Here is a 23,319-nt window from a genome sequence, read left to right as displayed (position 1 = left end):
GTAGCCAATATCAAGAGACCACAACAATTATAACAATTGAGTGCAATGAGTGTTTAAGTTTTTAAATACCAACTTTTAATACTACCTCTGTCCTGAATTAACTGACGTGGATTGCATACATTTTTATACAAATCCACATCACTTGATTCAGGACGGAAGGACTATATTTCATTTTAACTTAACCACAACTATTGGGATAATTATTGATAGGAAACCCAAATTGTGTGTTGATAGGAAAACTTATTGGTGGGACCCACCATCAGATGTTATGTGACACTAGAAACCGGAGACGTGCCCCCCAAATATCCGTACCTAGTGGACCATAGTTCAAAACTTCAACGAAAGTTTTGAAATTTTGATAACTTCGGTGCGTAGCTAAGTAACTCCAACCTCGGAATTCATAGTAGATTTGATCTTAAGTTAATTAAATTCAGATATCAAAATACATGAAATTTGTTTGAAATGATTCTGAAACAACTTTCAATATTTTTGTGGGTACCAAATACTTATGTTTCTGAATTTGAAACCTTGCCGCCCATCACTCATCGTAGAACAATTTTGGCAGGTTATGTTTTTTATTTTCTGTGCCTCATGGCATGTGATAGTGGGTTCCACTAGCCAGTTTGCCCACAAAATCCTCCTAATCGCATGATTTAGATTTATTTTTATAAGATGTTTTAGTTTTGTTCTGAAGGAAAATCCACGGTCATCATGAAACAAATTTAGAGTCGTGGATATCAATATAGCGTCTGCGGTTGTACCGTGTTCCTAAAAAATATCATGAAACAAATTTAGAGTCGTGGATATCAATAGATTTTTAATACAATTAAATCAAAATTTTAAAAGTTTGATTTGGGAGAAACATAGAACATCCTATAAAAAGAATGGAGAGAGTACTCCATAGTATTTACTAAAAGAATATATATATATATATTTATATATTAAAAAAATCAAAACTCTATCCTATCTCTCTGTCTCCCTCCTTCACCCCTCGTCAGTCGTCACAGCCTCGCCCTGGCTGGCTGCGCGTCGCAGCAGCATCCGCTCTGACCTCGCCTCCGTCCGCGCCAATGGCATCCATCCCCTCCCTCGCCGTCTCCGGCGGTGCTGTCGCCACTGCCTTCAGAGCAGTCCTCGCTGCCGACGCCCACAAGCCGCCGCCGGGTTCCGTCGGTTTTGACAAGGTGACTAGCCTCTTACTAGTTCACTTTTTGTTAGGTTTGCATCTCTTCAGGTTGTATCTTCTCATGAAGAATTGATCTTCTCTTGCTGTAAGGTTCCACAAGATTCAATCCTAAGGTCGTTCAGCCTTTCCCTTTTTTTTTCTTACTCACTCAAATGCAGCATGTACTTACATTTCGGTCACAATTGCATATTTCGCAGGGCAATTCCTATCAGGGAAGCACCCAGGTGTTGGAAAATGGCAGATTGGAGGCTCCCCCTCGGCCTCTCGATGCCCAAGAAGCAATGGCCATGCTGAAAGAAGGTCAATCGGTACAGTCAGCGATGTACGTGCCACTGCTGCACCGGTGCATCGAAACCGGGAGCCTAGGCGGCGCCAAGGCCCTGCACGGGCACATGGTGAAGACTGGAACCATTGTGGACATCTTTGTGGCAACGTCCTTGGTGAATGTGTACATGAGATGTGGGAACAGCCAAGACGCACGCAACCTGTTCGATGAAATGCCAGAGAAGAATGTCGTCACGTGGACAGCGCTTATAACGGGGTATACTCTGAATTCTCAGCCGGTGTTGGCATTAGAGGTCTTTGTTGAGATGCTGAAGCTGGGGCGGTATCCGTCGGATTACACGTTGGGTGGCATGTTGAGTGCGTGTGTTGCGTCGCACAACATTGATTTGGGCAAGCAGGTTCATGGTTACACGATTAAGTATGGGGCTGCATCGATCACAAGCATTGGTAATTCACTTTGTAGATTGTATACCAAGTCTGGAAACTTAGAGTCTGGCATCAGGGCCTTCAAGAGGATCCCTGATAAGAATGTGATCACGTGGACAACGATGATATCTGCCTGCGCCGAAGATGAGAATTATACTGAGCTTGGATTGAATTTATTTCTTGATATGCTCAAGGGGGAAGTGATGCCAAATGAGTTTACATTGACCAGTGTCATGAGCTTGTGTGGTACAAGCCTGGATATGAACCTGGGCAAGCAAGTCCAAGGTTTCTGCTTCAAAATTGGCTGCGCAACGAATCTTCCAGTAAAGAACTCGACTATGTACCTCTATCTCAGGAAGGGTGAAACCGAAGAGGCTATGCGGTTGTTTGAAGAGATGGAGGACAACAGTGTTATCACATGGAATGCAATGATCTCGGGATTTGCTCAGATCATGGACTCAGCAAAGGATGACCTCCATGCTCGTTCTAGAGGGTTCCAGGCACTAAAAATATTCCGTGATCTCGTGAGGTCTGCAATGAAGCCGGATTTGTTCACCTTCTCAAGTATCCTATCAGTCTGCAGTACCATGATGGCCTTGGAGCAGGGTGAGCAAATCCATGCACAGACGATAAAGACTGGCTTTTTGTCAGATGTTGTTGTGAACAGCGCACTGGTGAACATGTATAACAAATGTGGATGCATCGAATATGCAACCAAGGCATTTGTCGAAATGCCAACACGGACACTTGTCACATGGACTTCTATGATTTCAGGGTACTCACAGCATGGCCGACCCCATGACGCGATACAACTCTTCGAGGACATGATATTAGCTGGGGCCAAACCAAATGAAATCACATTTGTAAGTCTACTGTCAGCCTGCAGCTATGCTGGTTTGGTTGAGGAAGCTATGCGCTACTTTGACATGATGCAGAATGAGTATCATATAGAACCTCTTATGGACCATTACGGTTGCATGATTGACATGTTCGTGCGGTTGGGGCGGTTGGATGATGCATATGCTTTTATCAAAAGAAAGGGTTTTGAGCCGAATGAGGCTATCTGGTCCAGTTTGGTAGCTGGATGTCGGAGTCATGGGAACATGGAACTTGCTTTCTATGCTGCTGATAGGCTGCTTGAGCTCAAGCCAAAAGTGGTCGAAACCTATGTCTTGCTGTTGAACATGTACATTTCGACAGGTAGATGGCGTGATGTGGCGAGAGTGCGGAAACTGAGCAAACACGAAGATCTTGGGATTCTTAGGGATCGTAGCTGGATTACAATCAGAGATAAGGTGTATTTCTTCAAAGCTGACGATAGAAGTCACCCTCAATCTACCGAGTTGTATCAACTATTGGAGACTTTACTGGAAAAGGCTAAGGCCATCGGGTATGAACCATATCAGAATACAGAGTTATATGACAGCGAGGAAGACGGGAAGCCTGCTGCAGGTTCACTAAAGCACCATAGTGAGAGGTTAGCTGTTGCACTGGGGCTCCTCAAAGCACCTCCTGGTGTGACAGTTCGTATCACGAAGAACATCACCATGTGCAGGGATTGCCATAGCTCGATTAAATTCTTCTCATTGCTTGCTAACAGAGAGATTGTTGTCCGGGACAGTAAACGGCTTCACAAATTCAAGGATGGCCGGTGCTCCTGTGGGGATTTTGGTACACTTCTGTGATATCATAAATCTCACACATAGCTACTCTAAGAATTCATCAATCTTGTACTGGAAACAGGTTACAACTTACACAGATCTTGTTTGATGCAAGCTACCCTGAGCTGTTAATTTCTTTGTGAATTTTGTAGATTTTTGTATGAAAGCAAAATTTGTTTAGTCAACATCGGTGACATACTAACATGTGAGTCTTATATGCACATAAACTTGACCAGATGTCCGAAATATGGACCCATTGTTAGCACTTAGCACTGTCGGAGGGTGAATATCTGTGTAATCTTTAAACATTAAGCAATGCAAAAAACTGGAGTTCCTCAGAGCTCAGACTCTCTTGATCGTTTGGTCGGCTGCCTCACAAAGGGTCCGACAGTTGCTGTCAAGGTAATTGCTATTCTTTTTTACATCTGCGCGTTATTATTTTCGTTTTTCTTATTGTCTGAATGTTTATTGCCTTCCAGCCCTATATGCGATGTTGGCTGTTGCTGTAGCAATTGTCATCTGCCGCTTGCCTTATGGGTCATACCTGTGTGAAATTGCTATTCAAACCGATGTACTCGATCGGCGTCAGCGTCTTTCAGTTCGTAGCAATGAAGTTTGAGAAGGGTCTCAATATGGCCACATTGTCGCTTATCAAGGTATGGGTCTTTGTGATTCCTGAACACTCACTTGGCAATTGGTTCTGTAGTGGAGCTAATTACACCTGGAAGCATTTATCTAGCATTCGCTTAACCTCAGGTTAGATGGAGACAATCAGACATTCTTCTGAAGAATCTAGTTACTGAGACCTCGAGTAGCTGGGAAATATAAGGATGAGATCGAGGAGTAAGTGTATCTATATATGGTTGTTTTCTTTCTTTCTTTTGAACCATAGTTAGACTCTTGCCGAGCATTATTGTTCACTAGTGTGTATGTGCATCTTTAATGCCGTGGTTGTGCATTTATATCGTATCTGGCAACAGAGTAACAACAAATATTGCAACCAACTCTGTATTGATGTTGATCCTTGAGGATTAAATAAACAGCAGCAGGCCCCTGGCTATTCACATGGCAAAACATAGAGTTTAACTGTTACCACTCTACAAAGTGATATAGCGCATTCCACTACTGTCATGATTTGACAGCCAAAGAGACACATTTTAAACAAGTGATATCGCAAATATCAAACCTAGGAATAGAATGTAAAACCCGTACTGTAGATAAGCAACACATTTTAAACATTCGTCCTGGATGAAAAATATCGATGATGTCAACCAAATGCACAAAAACAACGGGGGAAATATAAGTACTGTTATGAAATATTAATGCGGATGTCCATAACCCCTGTACCATCAAAGTTATAACCTTCTAGTTTAATGGTGTAACTCTTTTAGCATCAATGCTTGTAACTCTATCTCACATGTAATATATATATATATATATATATATATATATATATATATATATATATATATATATATATATATATATATATGTAAGAGTTTATGTATTGGAAAGGCAATAAGAATTTCCAATTTCATCTCTCACTCTCTCCATTCTATATATTCCCTTACATTACAACTAGTTATTTTATAACACGTTATCAGCACGACTCTCTCTAAAAGCTATCAAGAACTCGGTAAGAAACTTTACGTTGATCGTAATGTTATTCTTGTGGTAAGACATTATCTTTTGTATTTGTTTCTATATTTTGTTCTTGCGCGATTGTTTGAATTTGCAATCTATATATTTTGTAGTTTACTATGTTGTATCTTGCCAAGCTTGATTTCACGACTATGTATATTTCGGACAAGAATTACTTGTCATGGGTGCTAGATGCTCAAACTCGCCTGAATGCCAATGGACTTGGTGATGCGAAAAAAAAAAATGCATCTAGCCAAGATAAAGCTAAGGCTTTGATTTTGTTCTTTGGAACAAACTAAAAGAAAGATTTGATCATCAGAAAACAGTGATCCTCCCTAAAGCTTGTTATGAGTGGTTGCACCTAAGGTTGCAAGACTATAAAAGTGTTTCTAAATACAATTCAGCCACATCACTATTACTGTTGCATGGAGAAAAAAATAACAAATGAAGAGATGCTAGAGAAAACATTCTCTACATTCCATGCATCAAATGTGCTGCCTCAACAGCAATACCGTGAGAAAGGATTTAAGAAATATTTTGAACTTATTTCTTGTTTGCTTGTGGTTGAACAAAACAATGAGCTTTTGATGAAAACCATGGGTCACGCCCAAGTGGTTCTAGTCCATTCCTTGAAGCGAATGCGACAAGATATGATTACCAAAATAGAGGACATGGACATGGACGAGGTTGTGGTAGAGGAAATTATAGCGTTCGCTTCAAGAAAACAACTAGACCTCATGAAAGACAAGAAAAGAGAGATAAAGAAAATCATGAAATGGATAAAACTGAATATCCATGCCATCGTTGTGGAGGAAAACCCCATTGGGCACGAAACTGCCGAACACCAAAGTATTGGATGTTTCTAATTTCTTCATTCAAGAATAGTTTATATCGTAAATTTCTAGTCCACATGAGAATAAATATGTCTTAATTATAATAAGAGTTAAGTATGTTGTAACTTCCTTTGCTACAAAATAAATCCATATCTTTGTGTTTAGTATTCCTGCATGTAACTGCTTAGCATTTAATAAATTTATTCTAATAAACTAATAGTTATTGGTACATGTTTCTTTTGAAGTATTTATGGAAAACTCTTTGGCTCAAGATCTTCCGAAGGAAGGAGATATATGCCTTATAGACAGTGCAACAACGCATACCATACTAAAGAGTAAAGTATATTTTTTGTACCTTGTGGTACATGACGCAGTTGTTAATACAATATCTGAAAGTGCTAAATTGATAGAGGGCTCAGGGAGAGCCACAATAATGTTACCTTGTGGGACAAAGGTAGACATAAATGAAGCACTTTATTTCCCAAAGTCTCAAAGAAATTTGTTGAGCTTTAAAGATATATGCCTAAATGGCTATCATATAGAGACAATGTGTGAGGGTAATGTGGAGTACCTCAACATTACAAAGATGTCATCGGGAAAAAAAATATGTGTTGAAGAAATTACCAGAATTATCTTCTGGTTTATACTATACAAATCTCAAAAGGAATGAGTCATATATGGTGGTGGAACCGAAGTTCACCAACCATAGCAATTTTATTATATGGCATGACCGGCTAGGCCATCCCGGATCAGTAATGATTCGAAAATTATTAATAGTTCATACGGGCATGAACTAAAGAATGAAAAGGTTCTCGATCCGAATGACTTCCCATGCATCGGATGCTCTCAAGGAAAACTGATTGTGCGCCCATCACCGGCTAAAATTGGACATCAGTCCCTCGCTTTTCTGGAGCGCATACAAGGAGATATATGTGGGCCAATTCATCCACCAAGTGGACCATTTAGATATTTTATGGTTTTAATTGATGCATCAACTAGATGGTCCCACGTCTCCTTACTATCAACCCGCAATCTAGCATTTGCGCGGCTGTTGGCTCAAATAATCAAGTTAAGAGCTCAGTTTCCAGATAATCCGATCAAAAACTATGCGCTTGGATAATGCCGGTGAATTTACATAAAAAAGCTTCAATGAGTACTGCATGTTGATTAGAATAAGTGTTGAACATCCAGTTGCACATGTTCATACACAGAATGGCCTTGCTGAGTCATTTATTAAACGTCTCCAATTAATAGCGAGACCGTTACTTATGAAGTCAAAACTCCCAATGTCTGCATGGGGACATGCTATTTTGCATGCAGCGGCATTAATTCGCATCAGGCCAACAAGTTACCATAGTTCTTCCCCCCTACAGTTGGTTTTTGGCAAAGAGCCTGATATTTCCCTTCTAAGAATCTTTGGATGTGCAGTGTATGTCCCAATTGCTCCACCAAAGCGCACAAAGATGGGACCTCAAAGAAGGTTGGAAATATATGTTGGATATGAGTCCCCTTCTATAATAAAATATCTTGAACCATCAACAGGAGATGTATTTACAACAAGATTTGTATAAGGAGCTAAATAAAGAAATAAGCCTTGCTGATTGTCATTTTGATGAGTCAAATTTTCCAACAACAGGGGGAGAGGATAAGGAGCTAAATAAAGAAATAAGCTGGAATGAATTATCACTATTTCACTTTGATCCTCGTACAAACCTATGTGAGCAAGAAGTTCAAAGGATAATTCATTTACAAAGCTTAGCGAATAATTTGCCAGATGCTTTTACAGACTTAAAAAGAGTGACAAAGTCATATATTCCAGCTGCTAATGCTCCTGAAAGAATTGATGTCCAACATGGGCAACCGTCTACCGCAAATGAATAAAAACCTACCATGAAACGAGGTAGACCATTGGGTTCCAAAGATAAAAATCCTCAGAAAAGAAAGGGAGCAAAGGATCAAGATGGTCAATCCGAGGAAATAATAAACCAAGAAAAATCTCCCGAGGAGATTGTAGACATGACAAATGCTATTGCTATAGAAGAGACAAAGGTACCTGGTTTTGTAGAAAATGAGATCTCATTAAACTATGTCATGTCGGGAAAAATTTGGAACCGTGACAAAGTCATCATCGATTATTACTTTGCATATAATCTAGCGCTAGAAATTATGGATGAAACTAAGGATCATGAACCTCGATCGGTCGAGGAATGCAAGAAAAGACAAGATTGGCCAAGATGGAAAGATGCAATTCAAGCAGAATTAAATTCTCTTACAAAAAGACAAGTCTTCGGACCCGTAACCCGCACACCCATGTTGGTATGAAACCTGTTGGTTACAAGTGGGTCTTTGTGCGAAAGCGAAATGAGAAAGGGGAAATTATGAGATACAAGGCACGATTTGTTGCCCAAGGATTCTCCCAAAGACCGGGAATTGATTATGAAGAAACATACTCTCCTATGATGAATGCAACGACTTTTAGATATCTTGTTAGTCTGGCAATAAAAGAGAATCTTGAATTGCGTCTAATGGATGTTGTTATAGCATACTTGCATGGTTCACTTGATAGTGACATATATATGAAACTTCCTGAGGGATTTAAACTACCTGAGGCAGGTTCTCGAGAAAAATATTCAATCAAATTGAATAAGTCACTGTATGGACTAAAACAGTCTGGACGAATGTGGTATAATCGTCTCAGTGAATATTTGACAAAAAAATGGTACAAAAATGATTCTATTTGTCCATGTATATTCATAAAAAGATCCGGAGCTGAATTTGTGATGATAGTTGTATATGTTGATGATCTAAATTTGATTGGTACTTCTCAAGACTCTCCGAGGCAATGGATTGCTTGAAAAGGGAATTTGAGATGAAAGATCATGGAAGGACCAAATTTTGCCTTGGATTACAAATAGAACATCTCAAAGATGGCATTCTTTTGCATCAGACAACTTATACAGACACAATTTTGAAACAATTTTACATGGATAAAGCACATCCATTGAGTACCCCAATGGTTCCTCCAGTCACTTGATATAAGGAAAGATCCTTTTAGGCCCTCAGAGGATGACAATGAAATTCTTGGCCCTGAGGTTCCTTACTTAAGTGCCATTGGAGCATTAATGTATCTTTCTACTCATACACGACTTGATATTGCATTCTTCGTTAATTTGTTAGCAAGATATAGCTCTTGTCCTACAAGGCGACATTGGAACGGTGTGAAGCATATACTACGTTATCTTTAAGGTACAAATGACATGGGTTTATATTTTTCTAACACAATCAAAGAAGAAATAGTTGGTTTTGCAGATGCAGGATATCTATCTGATCCACATAATGGTCGATCACAAACTGGATATGTCTTTATGTGTGGAGGCACATCAATCTCATGGCGTTCAATGAAGCAAACCATGAAGCTAGCCGAGAATGTGTGTGGTTGAGGAGTATGTCACATCATAGTCGCAAAGAGTGTAACTTACTTTTGGGAAAGGAGGCGCCTACAGTCATACACGAGGATAATATGGCTTGTATAACCCAACTAAAAGACGGATATATCAAAGGAGACAGAGTGAAGCATATCTCGCCAAAGTTTTTCTTCACTCACGATCTCCAGAAGGATGGTATTATAACAGTGCAGCAAATTCGTTCAAGTGAGAATCTAGCAGACTTGTTCACAAAGGCACTCCCTACTTCAGTATTCAAGAAATTGGTACATGGTATCGGATTGCGACGGCTGAAAGACATCAAGTGATGTTGCCATCAGGAGGAGTGAATATGTGTGTACTCTTTTTTTCCTTGACCATGGTTTTTTCCAACTGGGTTTTTCCTTGGCAAGGTTTTTAACGAGGCATGCAATTCACCTGTTAATGGACATCCAAGAGGGAGTGTTATGAAATATTAATGTGGATGTCCATAACCCCTATACCATCAAAATTATAACCTTCTAGTTTAATGGTGTAACTCTCCTAGCATCAATGCTTGTAACTCCATCTCACATGTATGGCTATATATATGAGAACTGTTTGTATTGGAAAGGCAATAAGAATTTCCAATTTCATCTCTCACTCTCTCCATTATATATATATTCTCTTACATTACAACTAGTTATTTTATAACAAGTACACGTTTTACATTGAGATATAGTTTTTTAAAGTAAAAGGAGCCAGGCTGATCCCAGTTTAATTAATGAAACCAGCAGTGTGTACTTAGAGGTTTATATAGGAAGATAAAACGAAAAGGTCTAACCCACACAAACACATCCGGGTCATGACAGCAACAGTTCATGCCCGGCAACAAAAACAGTAAAACTCAGCACCATAGGGTGCCTGACAACCTGAAGACATCGAGATATAGTGAAACTTCCTCTCTTCATTTTGGGAAAGCAATGCTTGCGAGGACCTGACGTAGCTATTCCGTTGCATTACCTGCCTCTGCCTGCGTAGAACGTGCTTATTATCCACACCCTCATTCTCTGACCGTAGGATGGTATCCTATATGTTAAACAATTGAAGATGAGTACAAGAGGGTAAAACTCAATTAATTAGATATCCAATAAAAACGGCAGACATGCAAAGATAATTAATCACCTGGCAATCAGTGATTGTCTAACAGCAGACATCTTTAGAAATAGTTCTTGCGTATATAGGTAGAGCGTCACAATAGGAATGATGACGGATATAGCAATGGCAGTTACCCGACCACCTGGGGCCAGCAACATGTATACGCCGATTGTGAAGGCAACAGCCCAGCAACTGAGTGAGCCAGTAGCCAAGTTCAGAGATGTCTGAAAGTGCCTACGGCGGATTTGCAATTTAACCATGGGCATGCCGGAGTACATGAGGCTAATAGTAGCTGCCGCGGAGCAGATGAAAGCCAATGTGTTAGCGAAAATGAATGCTTTGAAATACCACTTATGAGTTGTTGGTGTGCCACCGTCATTATTGTCGGAGGTTTTGAATGCTCCAGCGACGGCGAATGTGGAACTGAATGTCAACGATGCGATGAGCACCAAACCAATGCCAAGTGTTCGGGTCGCATCTGTCAGTTTAGCTGAATCTTTCTTATCTTTCTTTTTCCTCTTCCTCTTCATCTTCTTTTGTTGGCTTCCACTCTCCGATGTGAATTTGTTCAAGACGGTCTCTCCAAAAGCTACCATGCACAGCTCCGGCAAGTTTGAGTGTCTTGTGTATCACATTCTCCGGATTCTGCCAAAACATTATTTAGAGGATAAATGAAACAATGATAAATTGATACACGTTAGTACCATCTTGTTTCTCTATAGGACAAGAAGCCCGCAAGGAAACATGAGATAGAAAGCGGAAGCTAGATTCAGTAGCAGGGAAATATGAGAGACACGGGAAGCTAGATTAATACCCGTCCATAGGAAAAGCTTGTCTCTTGCCTCTTGCTCCATGCTAGATCCAGTGGAGTTTCACCTTTCTTATTCCTTAAATTCAATAATACTTCTGATTTTCTGAGGAGACGACAGAAAATCCAAATGTCCCCGACCTCCACAGCTAGATGTAGTGCGGTGTTGCCATCGTTGTTCCGGAAATTCATCATCGATGCAAACTCTGATTCTCCACAAGCATATCCTACTACATTATAGCTCTTGTACTGGACAGCAATATGAAGAAAGGATCTTCCCTGCTTATCACGAAGTCCGATGCAACCTCTGCATTTTCTGTGCAGAATAGCAATGGCGACCCGCCTATTCATCAAGGCAGGGATGTGTACAGGATATAAACCATTAATATCCTGCTGGTACGCTGCAGATGTGTTAGCATTGAGTACGCGCCATGTTGCGAGTTTTTCCAACGGAAACAAGACATTGGCGAAACGGAAGCCAAATCTGCGAATGTATGGTTCAGACTGCGCCGAAACCGCAAGGTGAAGTGGGGTACTGTGGTTTTTGTCCTTCTCCTTGGCAAGATGCTCGTTCCAGTTAAGTAGCATTTCTATAATACCTGCAATTAGTCCTTTTAGGTTAAAACCAAGCATAAATTCTGGAGAAAACAACTATAGTAGCAAAAATAAATAAATCAAACACCAATCTGGGCGACGTCCCGATTATTTTTTTCTTGTCTGTTTCAGCCTTTAGATGCTTGGTTCTATACCGATCTCCGGTTTGATTTATGTATCCTGAAATCTTGTCATTGTTTCGCTACAGAGGTCAGGGTTTGTAATGTCTATAAACTTGGTGCATCACTAAATTCCCTTCAAAATATTAACTCGTGGTTTCTGTAGCTTTTAGCCATTTTTTTAACATACATATAGAGACGGTAAAAAAACATAACAGGAAAGACCGGTAACTAAATAAACTCTTGCAGACCAAATAAAACAGAAACCATATGGTGTATTGCCTAAAGTTGAAACACTCACCTTGAGAGTTGATATGCGAACTTCAGCACGAAAAGAGCAAGGGCCTACTTGTGGCAAAAGCATAGGTTTGTCTCTTTGAAACGAGAGGGGACACGAGGTAGACCGGTGTGGACACGTGGGATTGTATAAGCAATCTTTTCTAGGATAAGAATTTAGAGAACTAGTAGTACATATCTTTAAATATATCGCCTATTGTCTTAAAGATTGGGCCTAAAACTGAGAATTGGTTTTACGCCCAATCTTTCACGGTGATCGAACGAGCAAGCAGATCAGCAACCGAGGGAAATCAATCTGAAGTAATTCAGACCAAATTCCCTTCAACTCCCCACGTTGGAACTGATCAAAATCAACTCCACCGCATGGCACAACTTCAGATCTTCAAGATCAGCAAGCAAACACGAAGATATGCGCCCCCAAACATTGGGACTTTTCTGGTCTATTCCTTAACTCGAAAATTCAACTCTCCTTACAACGACGGCTACCAAGAACCCTTTATAGGGTGACTCTAACCCTACTTGGGTGGGACAGGCCCCACGCCACAACTAAGGTCCAAAAGGCTGAACTAAAAGTGGTTTTGGACAGGCCCAAAAACCATCAAACAAAAATAAAGAGAACACTGGAGACTTTAAATAAATCTCAACTCTAAGCCGAAGTAAACTTCAAAACTGGTGGTGTTCTGAAATTGGGCTTCACCTCATCTTTTGGAGGAGCTTCAACGCAAAAAGATCCAAACCTCAGAATATATGGAGTCAGTGAAATAGCAGGAGTAATAAATATCCTCACCTCATCACCTCTTGGGCGTTCGTTCGCCACCTCTGAGACGGGCGGGCGAAACATTGCCTCTAAGAGGCCTCTGCCTTGTCCCAAACCCCCCCCCCCCTTACTCTTCCTGACACCCCCGCCTTCCTCCTCCTCGCCGAGGAGGCCGCCCCTCTCGCCCGATTGCCGCCGCCCCCCTCCCCCCGCCGCGTCGCCGCCTCCCTCCCCCGTGCCGGATCCGGCTATGCCGTCGCGCGAGCCACATGGTAGTTTTTTTACTTGTTTTTGAAAAATAAAATATCATAATAAAAAGATAAGTAAAAGTTACAAAAATTACATTAAGAGTTCAAAAAATAAAAATAAAGCTCAAAAAGTGAAAAGCCGGCAAGAAAAAAAAGTTTCCAAAAATGGCAAAATAAATAAATCCGACAGCCCATTTTCGTCCGCTGATTTTGCTTTGGGCGGTCATCCGCCAAACATGTGCTCCCATTGCAAACTCTTTACAAATTCCCAGTTATTCGGCAAAAAAGAAAGGGTTAATTGGATCTATGCCACTCTCTATTCCACCGGTTGGAGATACGCCATTACAAAAACTTGACTTGGAGAAATGCCACTCTAACTTTCTTAAACCTCTATTAATGTCATTCTGTCCACTTAAGACCAATAAGTATTCATAAAATACATGTATGTCAGCATGTACAACAGTATTTACCATAATACCCCTATTTACAACGTTCAACAGTACGTTCGAGTCTTCCAGGCGACATAAAGATTATTAAAAATTCAAATTTGGCCCAAAATTCAATCTTCTCAGAAAAATCTATAAAAATTACAGAAAATAAAAAAACAGTAATATGACTCCACCGTTGGGGACGGAATATGAGGAACGCGTGGGTTAATAAGAGAAATAAAACTGTTTGACTTGAGATGGGAAAATTGTTCGTATAGAGCTATGTCTATACGTATTTAGACAGTATACGTGTTGGTATTGGACAAAATGGCATGAATAGAGGTATAAAAATGTTAGAATGGCATTTCTCCAAGTCAAGTTTTTATAATGGCATATCTCCAACCGGTGGAATAGAGAGTGGAATAGATCCAATTAACCCAAAAAGAAAAGGAGCCCTAGCGGTGTATGTTTAGCGGGACCAGGTTATGACGTCTTGATTCATTGAAAATAGCCTAATTCTATTTATTTCTCAAGAAAATAGTCTAATTCTAGGAAGATGTACCCGTGCGTTGCTACGGAACCATAAAATGCCGTATAAACACATTTATTTCTTTCAAATTCTTTTAGAGCTCTTCTATGGTGATTGCCGAGTACTTCTCAATACTTCTGAGTACTCCCACGGGAATTAATTCGGTGCATTGATTATCGGATTACTCGTTACATAGGTGATCCGGTCCAAAATCTCAACCCGTACTGTCTCCTTCCGTGAGGAGACGGATCGTGCGAGGATCGTGGAGGAACCTGGGATCCTGCCGCTGCTTGGATCGTCTTGGAGGAGGAGGAGGCAGATCGTCTCGGATTTGTGAGGAGGATTTGGAACGGGATTTATGAGGAGGAGACAGATCGGGCCGTGTGGGGAGGAGAGGGCGGGCGTGCGAGGGCCGCGTGGGAGTTCGGACCACGGACGTACGGCGCCCACCCATCACCACCGACTCCAATTTAATAGATAGTAATACATACTACTTGCCATCAAAATTTGGTTGTATCTAGATGTGACTTAGTGTATAGATTAATTCAAATTTTGACAAACTTGTGACATCTTTTGTTGGGCGGAGGGAGTATGATGGTTGTTTGATTTGTAGGATTGTGATCCTCAGGAAAAATTTATATATAAGGAATCATTTGTACTATGCTTTGGAGCATTTTAATTGGAGAAAAATTTCCATTAATTTACTCAAATCTCTTTCTAGACTTTCCTACGATGAATCAAACATCACATAAGGAACAGCAGTTGCAGTGTACCTATAAAATTACGATAAGTCGGGAGAAATGTATCTAACCGTACCGTATGCATGGAGAACCGCAGCATGCAAGGCGTTCTGTCCATCTGGCCCGGAGTAAGACAGCTGGTTGCCACGGCTTTCGCCGTGCAGCATCTCCGCGATGTGCTTTCGCCGCAACAATACAGCCAGGTACATCGGCGAGGTGCCCTGGCCTGCTTTAGGATACCGGGCCAGCTCTGGATCCACCCACATCAGCAGCCTGGCCGTGCGCCAGTTCCCCAACCTGATTGCCTCGTGCAACGTCGTCTCGCCACTAGTGTTGAGCTTCCTGACCACCATTGTCGCCCCTAGGAGGCCGTACTCATCGCCCAGCAAGCAAAGGAAGTGGAAAACCATGGTGTGGTTTCTGCACCTGGCGGCGTGGTGCAGCGGCATGTCGTCGCTGTCGTCTTCTACCCATGTGGTCTTGTGGTAGATCCTGCTAACGCAGGTGAAGCACGAGTTCCCCTCGAAGGCGACCAGGTCAGCAAGCGCCGCCTCCGACACCGTCACCCGGTGCTCCGGCGGCGTGCTGATGTCGTACAGAATGCCATCGTCGTCGGCGTGGGGCGCGGCCGACCAGATCCGCCTGGCAAGGTCCTCGAGCTTCCCGCAATGCCCGCATGGGCCGGCGGGCGTCGGCAGCACAGCTGGGGGAGGGGGCAGCAGCTCCTCATCCTGCCGGCCGTGCTGCTGCCGTGCAGCAAGGAACTCAGCGAACGTGCAAAGTCTCGCGCGGAATCTGGTCGGCGAGGGGGATCTAGGAGGAGTTTGCTCTCCGGATTCACTGGAATTGCTGCTCCACGCCATTGCAACCTGAAGCGGCGAGTTTTTTCTTTCTATGCTTAATGTGCACTAGCTAGAACTACAGTGTCTGCTTCGATCGATGTTCTGCTATTATATATCTAGGCGCATGATAAGAACATGGTTCTCAATACGACGACATGCATGCGACTCTTGCATAAAGAATCATTTACATAGATTCCGTCTAGCTTGATCCACGCACCACTACTCATTTTGTCTGTCTATGACACTCCAGTTATCCTTGTCCATGTTTTAACTGTCGTTTAGATCCCAGCTTCATCCACATGGTGGTTGTTTCTTTTACCTTGTCATCGACTGCTTGATCCTATAAACTGTCGCTTAGGTTCCATCTTGATCTACATGCCGGTTGTTCTGGATCGGTTACCTCTGCCTAGCTACACTGTCGTCGTCTGCCTATTCTGTACAAATACAAGTCCGGTCCATGTGACCCTCTTTCTGAAACTTGACATAGAATACTCCAATTTGGACGGATGTATCCATGATGTTGCATCTTGTGCCGCTGGAGATGTGGAATCCTGGATGAAGAGTCAGGACCCGAGAGATCTGGTAGAGGAGACGGGAGGAGTCGGTGACTTGCAGGAAAGCGGGCGTGCCTTTTGACTTGATTTGGTGGGCCATACGGCCTGTTGCCTGATGGGCTCGCGACCAACGGCCTATGGCCCACCAAATCTATTTCAGATGTTACTGAACTTCCTTTGAGCATCGGACTTCACAGCGTGTTTCGCAAACGCAGAGAGGGGGATTGGGGGTTGATATTTGGTGATTGGTGTGAGAATGGGAATTATGAGCGGCAGTTTAGGATGATTACTTCCATTGTTTGTTTCGTGGGTTTCGGCGTGAGAATTTTATTGCCACCAATTGCGAAACATGCAAAACAATGTCGAAAAAACATTTCTAACGGTGCCGGTAGAATCGCCGCTTTGAAACAATGTCAATTCTCTTTCCCAAGTTATATTAACTTGGCGAGCATGTGCAAAGTAGTTAGTTCACGTACTTGCAAACCGCTGAGTTCAGGGGTTACAACTCGGCAGTGTTCAACACCTGAGGTTAAAAATATGAATCCGTACTTACGGATGCCGACGTGGGACGAAATTGGTTTGTCCGGTCAGAAAATTTTGCAAGAAAAACCCCATTCTTCTCTCGTCATCGACCTCATTCACCACATCTCACGTGGATTTTTGGAGTTAAGAAGTATCCCGTGGCCATGGATGAAGCTTGTCCAAGCATGTGCTTCGCTGAGCTGAGTTGCGCCAGCTTCTTCTTCCTGCCCGCCGTGAGGAGATCGAAGGGGTCCTGCACCTGCAGTCAGCTTCTTCTTCCTGCCCGCCGCCGGTGACTTGCCCGTGATCAAGCTTCCGGGTCCCGGAAGCACAAGCACCCTGGCACCGACATCACCTCCATGTCCGACTCGTCGAGGGGACTTGGGGATTTGGGAGTTCGGCCAAGGAAGAACGAGAAAGATGCAATCTTTGCAATTTAGCCCCTCACGAATATTTTCGTGCCAAAATGCCCTGGCCGAGCCCGCTCAGTACACGTTGGCATGACACGTCGGCGCCGAGAATTCGTATTTTTGACGTTGCGATATCATACTTACCAAGTTGTAACGCTCCAATTTAACACTTTGCAAATACACTGACTAATTTGCCTGTGTACGCGTTATTCCTGCTTTTTCTGAACTTTGAACTGAACTCTGCAGTCCGATTTCCTTAATCGGGGGCCAAGTCTCCTTCGTCTAAAATTGTTTGCACATACGCGTCAAACTAATATACTAGAGCGGTGCATTTACCTCGTTGCGAGAAACATCTGGAAGACAAAAGTGTCAAACACAAGTCATTCTCATCTGACAATTCCATAGAGAAAATGCTGACCAGCTGCCGCTGCTACATAACCACACGCACAGAAAATGCGAAGCTACTCGATCGATCATCGACCAGAGCAAACAATGGCGACGGCGGGCAGCGAAGGAGAAGGAGGGGACGTGAAGCTGCTGGGCCTGCGGCTGAGCCCGTTCGTGGCCCGCGTGCGCATGGCGCTGGCCGCCAAGGGCGTCCGCTACGAGTACCTCGAGCAGGACCTCGCCGCCAAGAGCGACCTCCTCCTCAGATCCAACCCGGTCCACCGGAAGGTCCCCGTGCTCATCCATGGCGGCAGCAAGCCCGTCTGCGAGTCGCTCGTCATCCTCCACTACATCGACGAGGCCTGGCCCACCGCCGGCCCAGCCATCCTCCCCGCCGGGGGCCCGCTGGAGCGAGCCGCCGCGCGGTTCTGGGCCGCGTACGTCGACGGCGAGCTGTTCCCGGCCTGGGGCCGGGTCATGATGGCGGCGGAGGAGGATGAGCGGGACGAGAGGGCCCGCGAGGCGGGCGAGATGGTGTCGCGGCTCGAGGAGGTCTTCGTTTCCAGCGCCGGCGAGTTCTTCGGCGGGGACGCCATGGGGTACCTCGATTTCGTGCTGGGGAGCAACCTGTTCTGGTTCGAGGCGCTGCGGAGGATGTTTGGTGTGAAGTTGATTGATGAGGCGAGGACACCGATGCTGGCGGCGTGGGCGGAGCGGGTTGGGAAGGCTGCGGCGGCGGAAGGGGTGGTGATGTCGGAGGAGCTCGTGGAGATGGCCGTGGAGCACGCGAAGAAGCTTCGGGGCTTCGGGCCGCCGCCGCCGCCGCCAAGAGAGCGTGAGAAGCAGATCAATTATCTGGCCTCGGTTTGAACAAACAGTAGTGTGCACGCTAGGGCGCCAATGTACTGTATAATACAGTAATTAGCATCTTTTATAACCATGTTTATTTATGGTAAATTTAGACAAGATTAACGACAACTGGACAAAATTTCAAATCCAAATTCGGTACACAGTAGTTAAACAGAAAAGTAAGTACGAGAGACACATCCTTCCGTAAATACTACAGCGAAAATCCGAGAAAATTGAATTTGATACCATCGAGAGAATGGTTGTCTGTCTTTTTCGCCTTGGCATACGGATCAAATTTGAAATTGAAATTTTCTTGTAAGCTAGATGGGTGTTATATCAATGTTGTCTAAAATTCTCAAAATCTTTCATGACCACGAGAGATGCCGATCGGTAGACAATCAAAAAGGAACTTCTGAAAGGAAAAGGAAACGAAACTAGAAGAGGCAGAATCGCTCTTATTCCAAAGAGAAACAAAACCACAATCAGAAGGCACTACACGGCACTATAGAACAATTTCTGCTTTAACAATGTGAACTCCATACAAACAGTGTAAAAATGATCTCGGGCTTCTCTTCATTGCAATGAAAAGAGAGGTACTGTATATGGTCGATCCTACAACAACGCTCGACCCAATCTTATTGGGCTGGGGAAAACAGAGAACAAGACCAAAAACAGACGTCAAAAGTTCCAAGTCACCATGTAACAGCACCAAGCATCCCAAGAAGAGGGGCTTGATAAGAGAAAGGGAAATGCATTCAGTGAGCGGCAACGGCCGCCTTCGGTGCTTTGTCTGGGAGGATGTTGTCGGGAAGGATGAGCTCTGGTGGGATCTCGCGAACCACCCCGAGCATCGAGTCGTACTCCTCGTCTTTGTGAGCGAACTTCTTCCTCAGCATCTTCTCGAGCTCAATCTCGTCGAAGCTCTTGGCGTTCTCGGCTGCGTGAACTTGAGCTAAGTTGAAGTAGTTGGTCGCTGATTGGGCAATGAATGCGATCTCCTCCTCTGTAAGCTTCCTTAGGAACTTGGCAGGATTACCAACCCAGACCTAATTATGTAAGCAAAATCGTATGATTCAGTAGTCAGTAGTCACCCAAGGTATTATTTCTTAACATAGTTGTGTCTTGCAGCTGCCAAACAGCCAGTTCAATTAATTACTAAATCCAGAATATGAGCTTCCAGCTTCCAAGCATAACTTAGAAAACTAATGTGGACACCTATATACATTTGGTTGAATTGTTCTCCAGCAATAAAGCTCCTAAGCAGTAAGCACCAGGCATATTTATTAATTGTATTGTAAGCATCCAAACTGTAATTATAATGACTCCAAGCCTAACCCAGAAGTATTTGATGAATTTTTTAAACTCTGCACAGAATTCTTTGGACCAAGAGCATGCCAATCTTGACAACATGTCAGTGGAGAGTGCCATCACATAGTATAGTGTACGACATTGACCGATGTCATTAAATAGCATAATGATGATAGTTAAATGCATAGAACCCATCTATATAGTGGAAAACTGGCTTATTAAGAGAACAGGAAAATAACCTCCCCAGAAGGAATCCTCGTGTTCTGCTTCACAAGAGATCCTGCACCAACCATGCTGTGCTTTTCGACAACCACTCCATCAAGCAAAGTGGCACCCATACCAACAAAAGCTTCATCCTCGATGGTGCATGCATGTAAGACAGCACTATGACCTGGCAGAAGTTTATTATTTTAGGAAGAAGTATAATACAAGCAGTCATACAGACACAACGAAGGTCAGCATTTTAGATGCACAAATCAATCAGAAGGATGAGACATAGAGCATTTCTTTTATTATCCTTTTTTGGTTACATGATATCATGCAGTGATTGTATTCAAAATAAGCTAAACCAAAATATTAGAAACATATTGGAGTGTTTTATCAATATCAATCTAGAATAAGCTACAAAGTTCTCTACTGACCTACTGTGACTTTGTTTCCAATTATGGTCGGGAGGACCTTCCCGCTGATGTTAGATTTTGAAACATGTACAAGGGAGTTGTCTTGTATATTTGACCCTGATCCAATCTGAATGGTGTTGACATCACCTGAAGACAAAAAGAAAACAAAATGGTTATACTGTCAGCATTGGGAATCTCTGCAGTTTAGCTAATAAGGAAGCACAACAGCTAATGGTTTTTCAGGTTCCATAACATGATACAAGATCCTTTTTCCGTCTTAAGCTTCACTAGGATGGCTCAGTTGGGAGGTACTGTTGGTTTCTTGGTAATGATGTAGCATCGTTGTCTCATAATAATTTAGAACTAGACGTATTAAGACGCCACTAAACCAATTCTCCGAAAAGTTACTGATGTCATCATCAGAAGAAAAAAAGGATGTATGATTACACATCCATATTTGGCATATGGATGCCACAATGAACGGAAAAAAAAGGTTTCTGAGGCTATTTGGTGTAATTAGATATACTTCTATATTTAGCATAACCAACAGTTCACCGGCCAAATATGGTTTGGAGCTGTTTTACTATAACTTAGCTTAGGGGTTGTGGTACTGCCCTTACTGAACCCACTTGCATACAAGGTTGCCACTACTGTAGATGCATAATTTATCATAATAGTCAGTGTATCTATTGCTGCTCATTCTCATTGGTACCTTGGAGGTAGTGAGACCGAGGACAATATGATCATCTACAGGAAGCTCTGGGTTCATAACCGTTGCAAGTTTTGTGCTAGTTTGCCTGCTCCAGGATGAAATTTACTTGACAAATATGAGACTACATGAATCGTGGACTGGAGCCAAAATATATACCCAAATATGCATACTCCCTCCGTCCAACAAAAGATGTCTCAAGTTTGTCAAAATTTAAATGTATCTAGACATGACTTAGTGTATAGATGCATTCAAATTTAGTCAAAGTTGAGACATACTTTGTTGGACGGAGGGAGTAGTATTGTTCAATAAGAATGTGCATCCTATGACTATAAGCATAGCACTGTGAAAATAAAGTCCATTTAGGCAATAAGATGTTTGGAAAACACATTGATTGTACAACGAGCACCTACTGGTTCAAAAACCATTGATGCGAACAGGAAAAAGTGTATAATCAACAAGATAACAACCATGGTTAACCCAGTCCAAGAGTTTACCTCTCAAAATGGAACCATACCAGATTGAGGATCCATGTCCAATCTCCACATCACCAATGACGGCTGCACTGGGAGCAACAAAAACATCTTTGTTGATTCTTGGCTCTTTCTCAAATATGCCCATGATTGTACGATGCCTTGACACTGACAAAAGCATACAAAAGGGTAACCGCCAGTCAGGACTCAGAATGAATTTATTGGATCTTACCAAAGTCTTACTACCAACTAAGTACACAAGAGCCCCCAAATAACAGAATGGAAACACACTCCCCATCATCATGCCCAATTCATTCAAATCCCTAGTTATTTACCAGATGAGGCAGGTTGTCAGTTAATCATCACCAACCATAGCACTGCATCTAACTCAAATAGGAAATGGTATTGTTCATGATGCTAATAATAACTTAGATGATTGCCACTTTGAATAGTTGAAAACATGTGCGAATACAACGGTTGCTACAAAAGGCAGTATGGAGACTGTAACAATGCTTTATTATGCTTAGCTTGCAGATGCTTTGAAAAATGAGAATCACTGATCGCAATTAGGGCAACATTTCACAGATGACTGGCAATACTGCAGGCGAACACAGACAGTATGATACCTTGAACAAAACATCAGAGACTGAAAATTGTTAGGCCCATTCCAACTCTCGAATCGCACTATCAGTATTCGATGCAATTCAAGTTTCATTCTCTCCCGTAATACAATTCCACAAGTTATTAACCATATTTCTAAAAAACAAGTTATTAGCCTATCGACGAATTCGTATGCCGCTTAATCGACAACCTGATCCGGTACCGACGGAGCTCCCCGAAGCATTGACCACCAGGCGGCCAATGAAACCAAGACTACAACGGCACGAAATGGAGACGACTAAAGGGCCGATCTTTCGTCAGAAAACGATTGAGCTCAGCACACGGTGTCAGTCTGGGAGGGGGAGTGGAACGATAGAGACAAAGATGGATGGTTACCGTGCTCCTCGGCGCGGAGGCCGCCCTGGACGGCGGATCCGAGGCGGTCCATGGCCTGCCCGGTGCCGCGGATCCACTTGCCCACCGTGTAGATCGCGCGCCCGAGGGTCCCCATGACTATCCTCCTCCTGCGGCTGCTGCTGCGTCTCCTCCGGTAGGCGCTCGCCGCCGGCAGCCGCGCGCGCGGAAGGCGAAGCGAGGTTTAATGGCGTCGGGCGGAGACGGGGAAGGGAGGGGCGAGATGAGCCAGAAGGCAATGGCTGCGGGCGGCCGAGGAGTGGGACTGCAGGAGAGAGAGAGAAAGGGGGGTCGTCCCAATAGCTCTGGGTTGGGCCCAAGTTACGTGGGCCGTTTCAGTTGACCCATCGTCCATGGATGATCCATTTCTTGGCCTGTCAATAGCTGGCCCAGTGGCCCAGTAGGGAGGATATTTCTTAGCAGTGAAAAGCCCATATAACAGATGCCGCTCGCCGTGCTCCTTGGCTTCCTGCAGCCAGTGAGTGCTGCTCTGCTGTCCTAGCTCTATTTTAGCTTCCCT

General features: G+C 43.2%; 3 protein-coding genes across 5 annotated transcripts; 2 read left to right on the top strand and 1 right to left on the bottom strand.

The window, feature by feature from the left end:
* The first annotated feature begins 960 nt into the window (after positions 1–960).
* On the top strand, positions 961–4,650 carry LOC100842723 (putative pentatricopeptide repeat-containing protein At5g52630). Of its 3 annotated transcripts, none has more exons than XM_024456902.1 (5): positions 961–1,184; positions 1,384–3,640; positions 3,795–3,960; positions 4,038–4,214; positions 4,315–4,632. In XM_024456902.1, exons 1-2 carry the CDS (start codon positions 1,071–1,073, stop codon positions 3,580–3,582), a joined length of 2,313 nt encoding a protein of 770 aa, XP_024312670.1. In that variant the 5' UTR covers positions 961–1,070; the 3' UTR covers positions 3,583–3,640; positions 3,795–3,960; positions 4,038–4,214; positions 4,315–4,632. The 3 variants fall into 3 exon arrangements, with proteins under 3 accessions (XP_024312670.1, XP_024312669.1, XP_024312671.1); XM_024456903.1 differs by adding an exon at positions 1,277–1,299 and having other exon boundaries at positions 1,068–1,184; positions 1,384–3,960; positions 4,315–4,650; XM_024456901.1 differs by having other exon boundaries at positions 1,384–3,960; positions 4,315–4,650.
* Positions 4,651–17,759: 13,109 nt separating this feature from the next.
* On the top strand, positions 17,760–18,944 carry LOC100841993 (probable glutathione S-transferase GSTU6). Its single transcript, XM_003559845.3, has one exon. It carries the CDS (start codon positions 17,893–17,895, stop codon positions 18,694–18,696), a length of 804 nt encoding a protein of 267 aa, XP_003559893.2. The 5' UTR covers positions 17,760–17,892; the 3' UTR covers positions 18,697–18,944.
* Positions 18,945–19,178: 234 nt separating this feature from the next.
* LOC100842418 (gamma carbonic anhydrase 2, mitochondrial) lies at positions 19,179–23,075 on the bottom strand. The gene is made up of 5 exons (XM_003562526.4): positions 22,782–23,075; positions 21,810–21,953; positions 20,625–20,750; positions 20,223–20,374; positions 19,179–19,721 (listed from the first exon to the last, which is right to left on the bottom strand). The coding sequence occupies exons 1-5, from the start codon at positions 22,894–22,896 to the stop codon at positions 19,431–19,433; spliced, it is 828 nt and encodes a 275-aa protein (XP_003562574.1). The 5' UTR covers positions 22,897–23,075; the 3' UTR covers positions 19,179–19,430.
* Positions 23,076–23,319: the final 244 nt, after the last annotated feature.

This window comes from Brachypodium distachyon, chromosome 1, assembly GCF_000005505.3.
Source record: "Brachypodium distachyon strain Bd21 chromosome 1, Brachypodium_distachyon_v3.0, whole genome shotgun sequence".
NCBI lineage: Eukaryota > Viridiplantae > Streptophyta > Magnoliopsida > Poales > Poaceae > Brachypodium > Brachypodium distachyon.
Note: the sequence above shows the minus strand (reverse complement) of the source record. Positions and strands in the feature narration are given on the sequence as shown.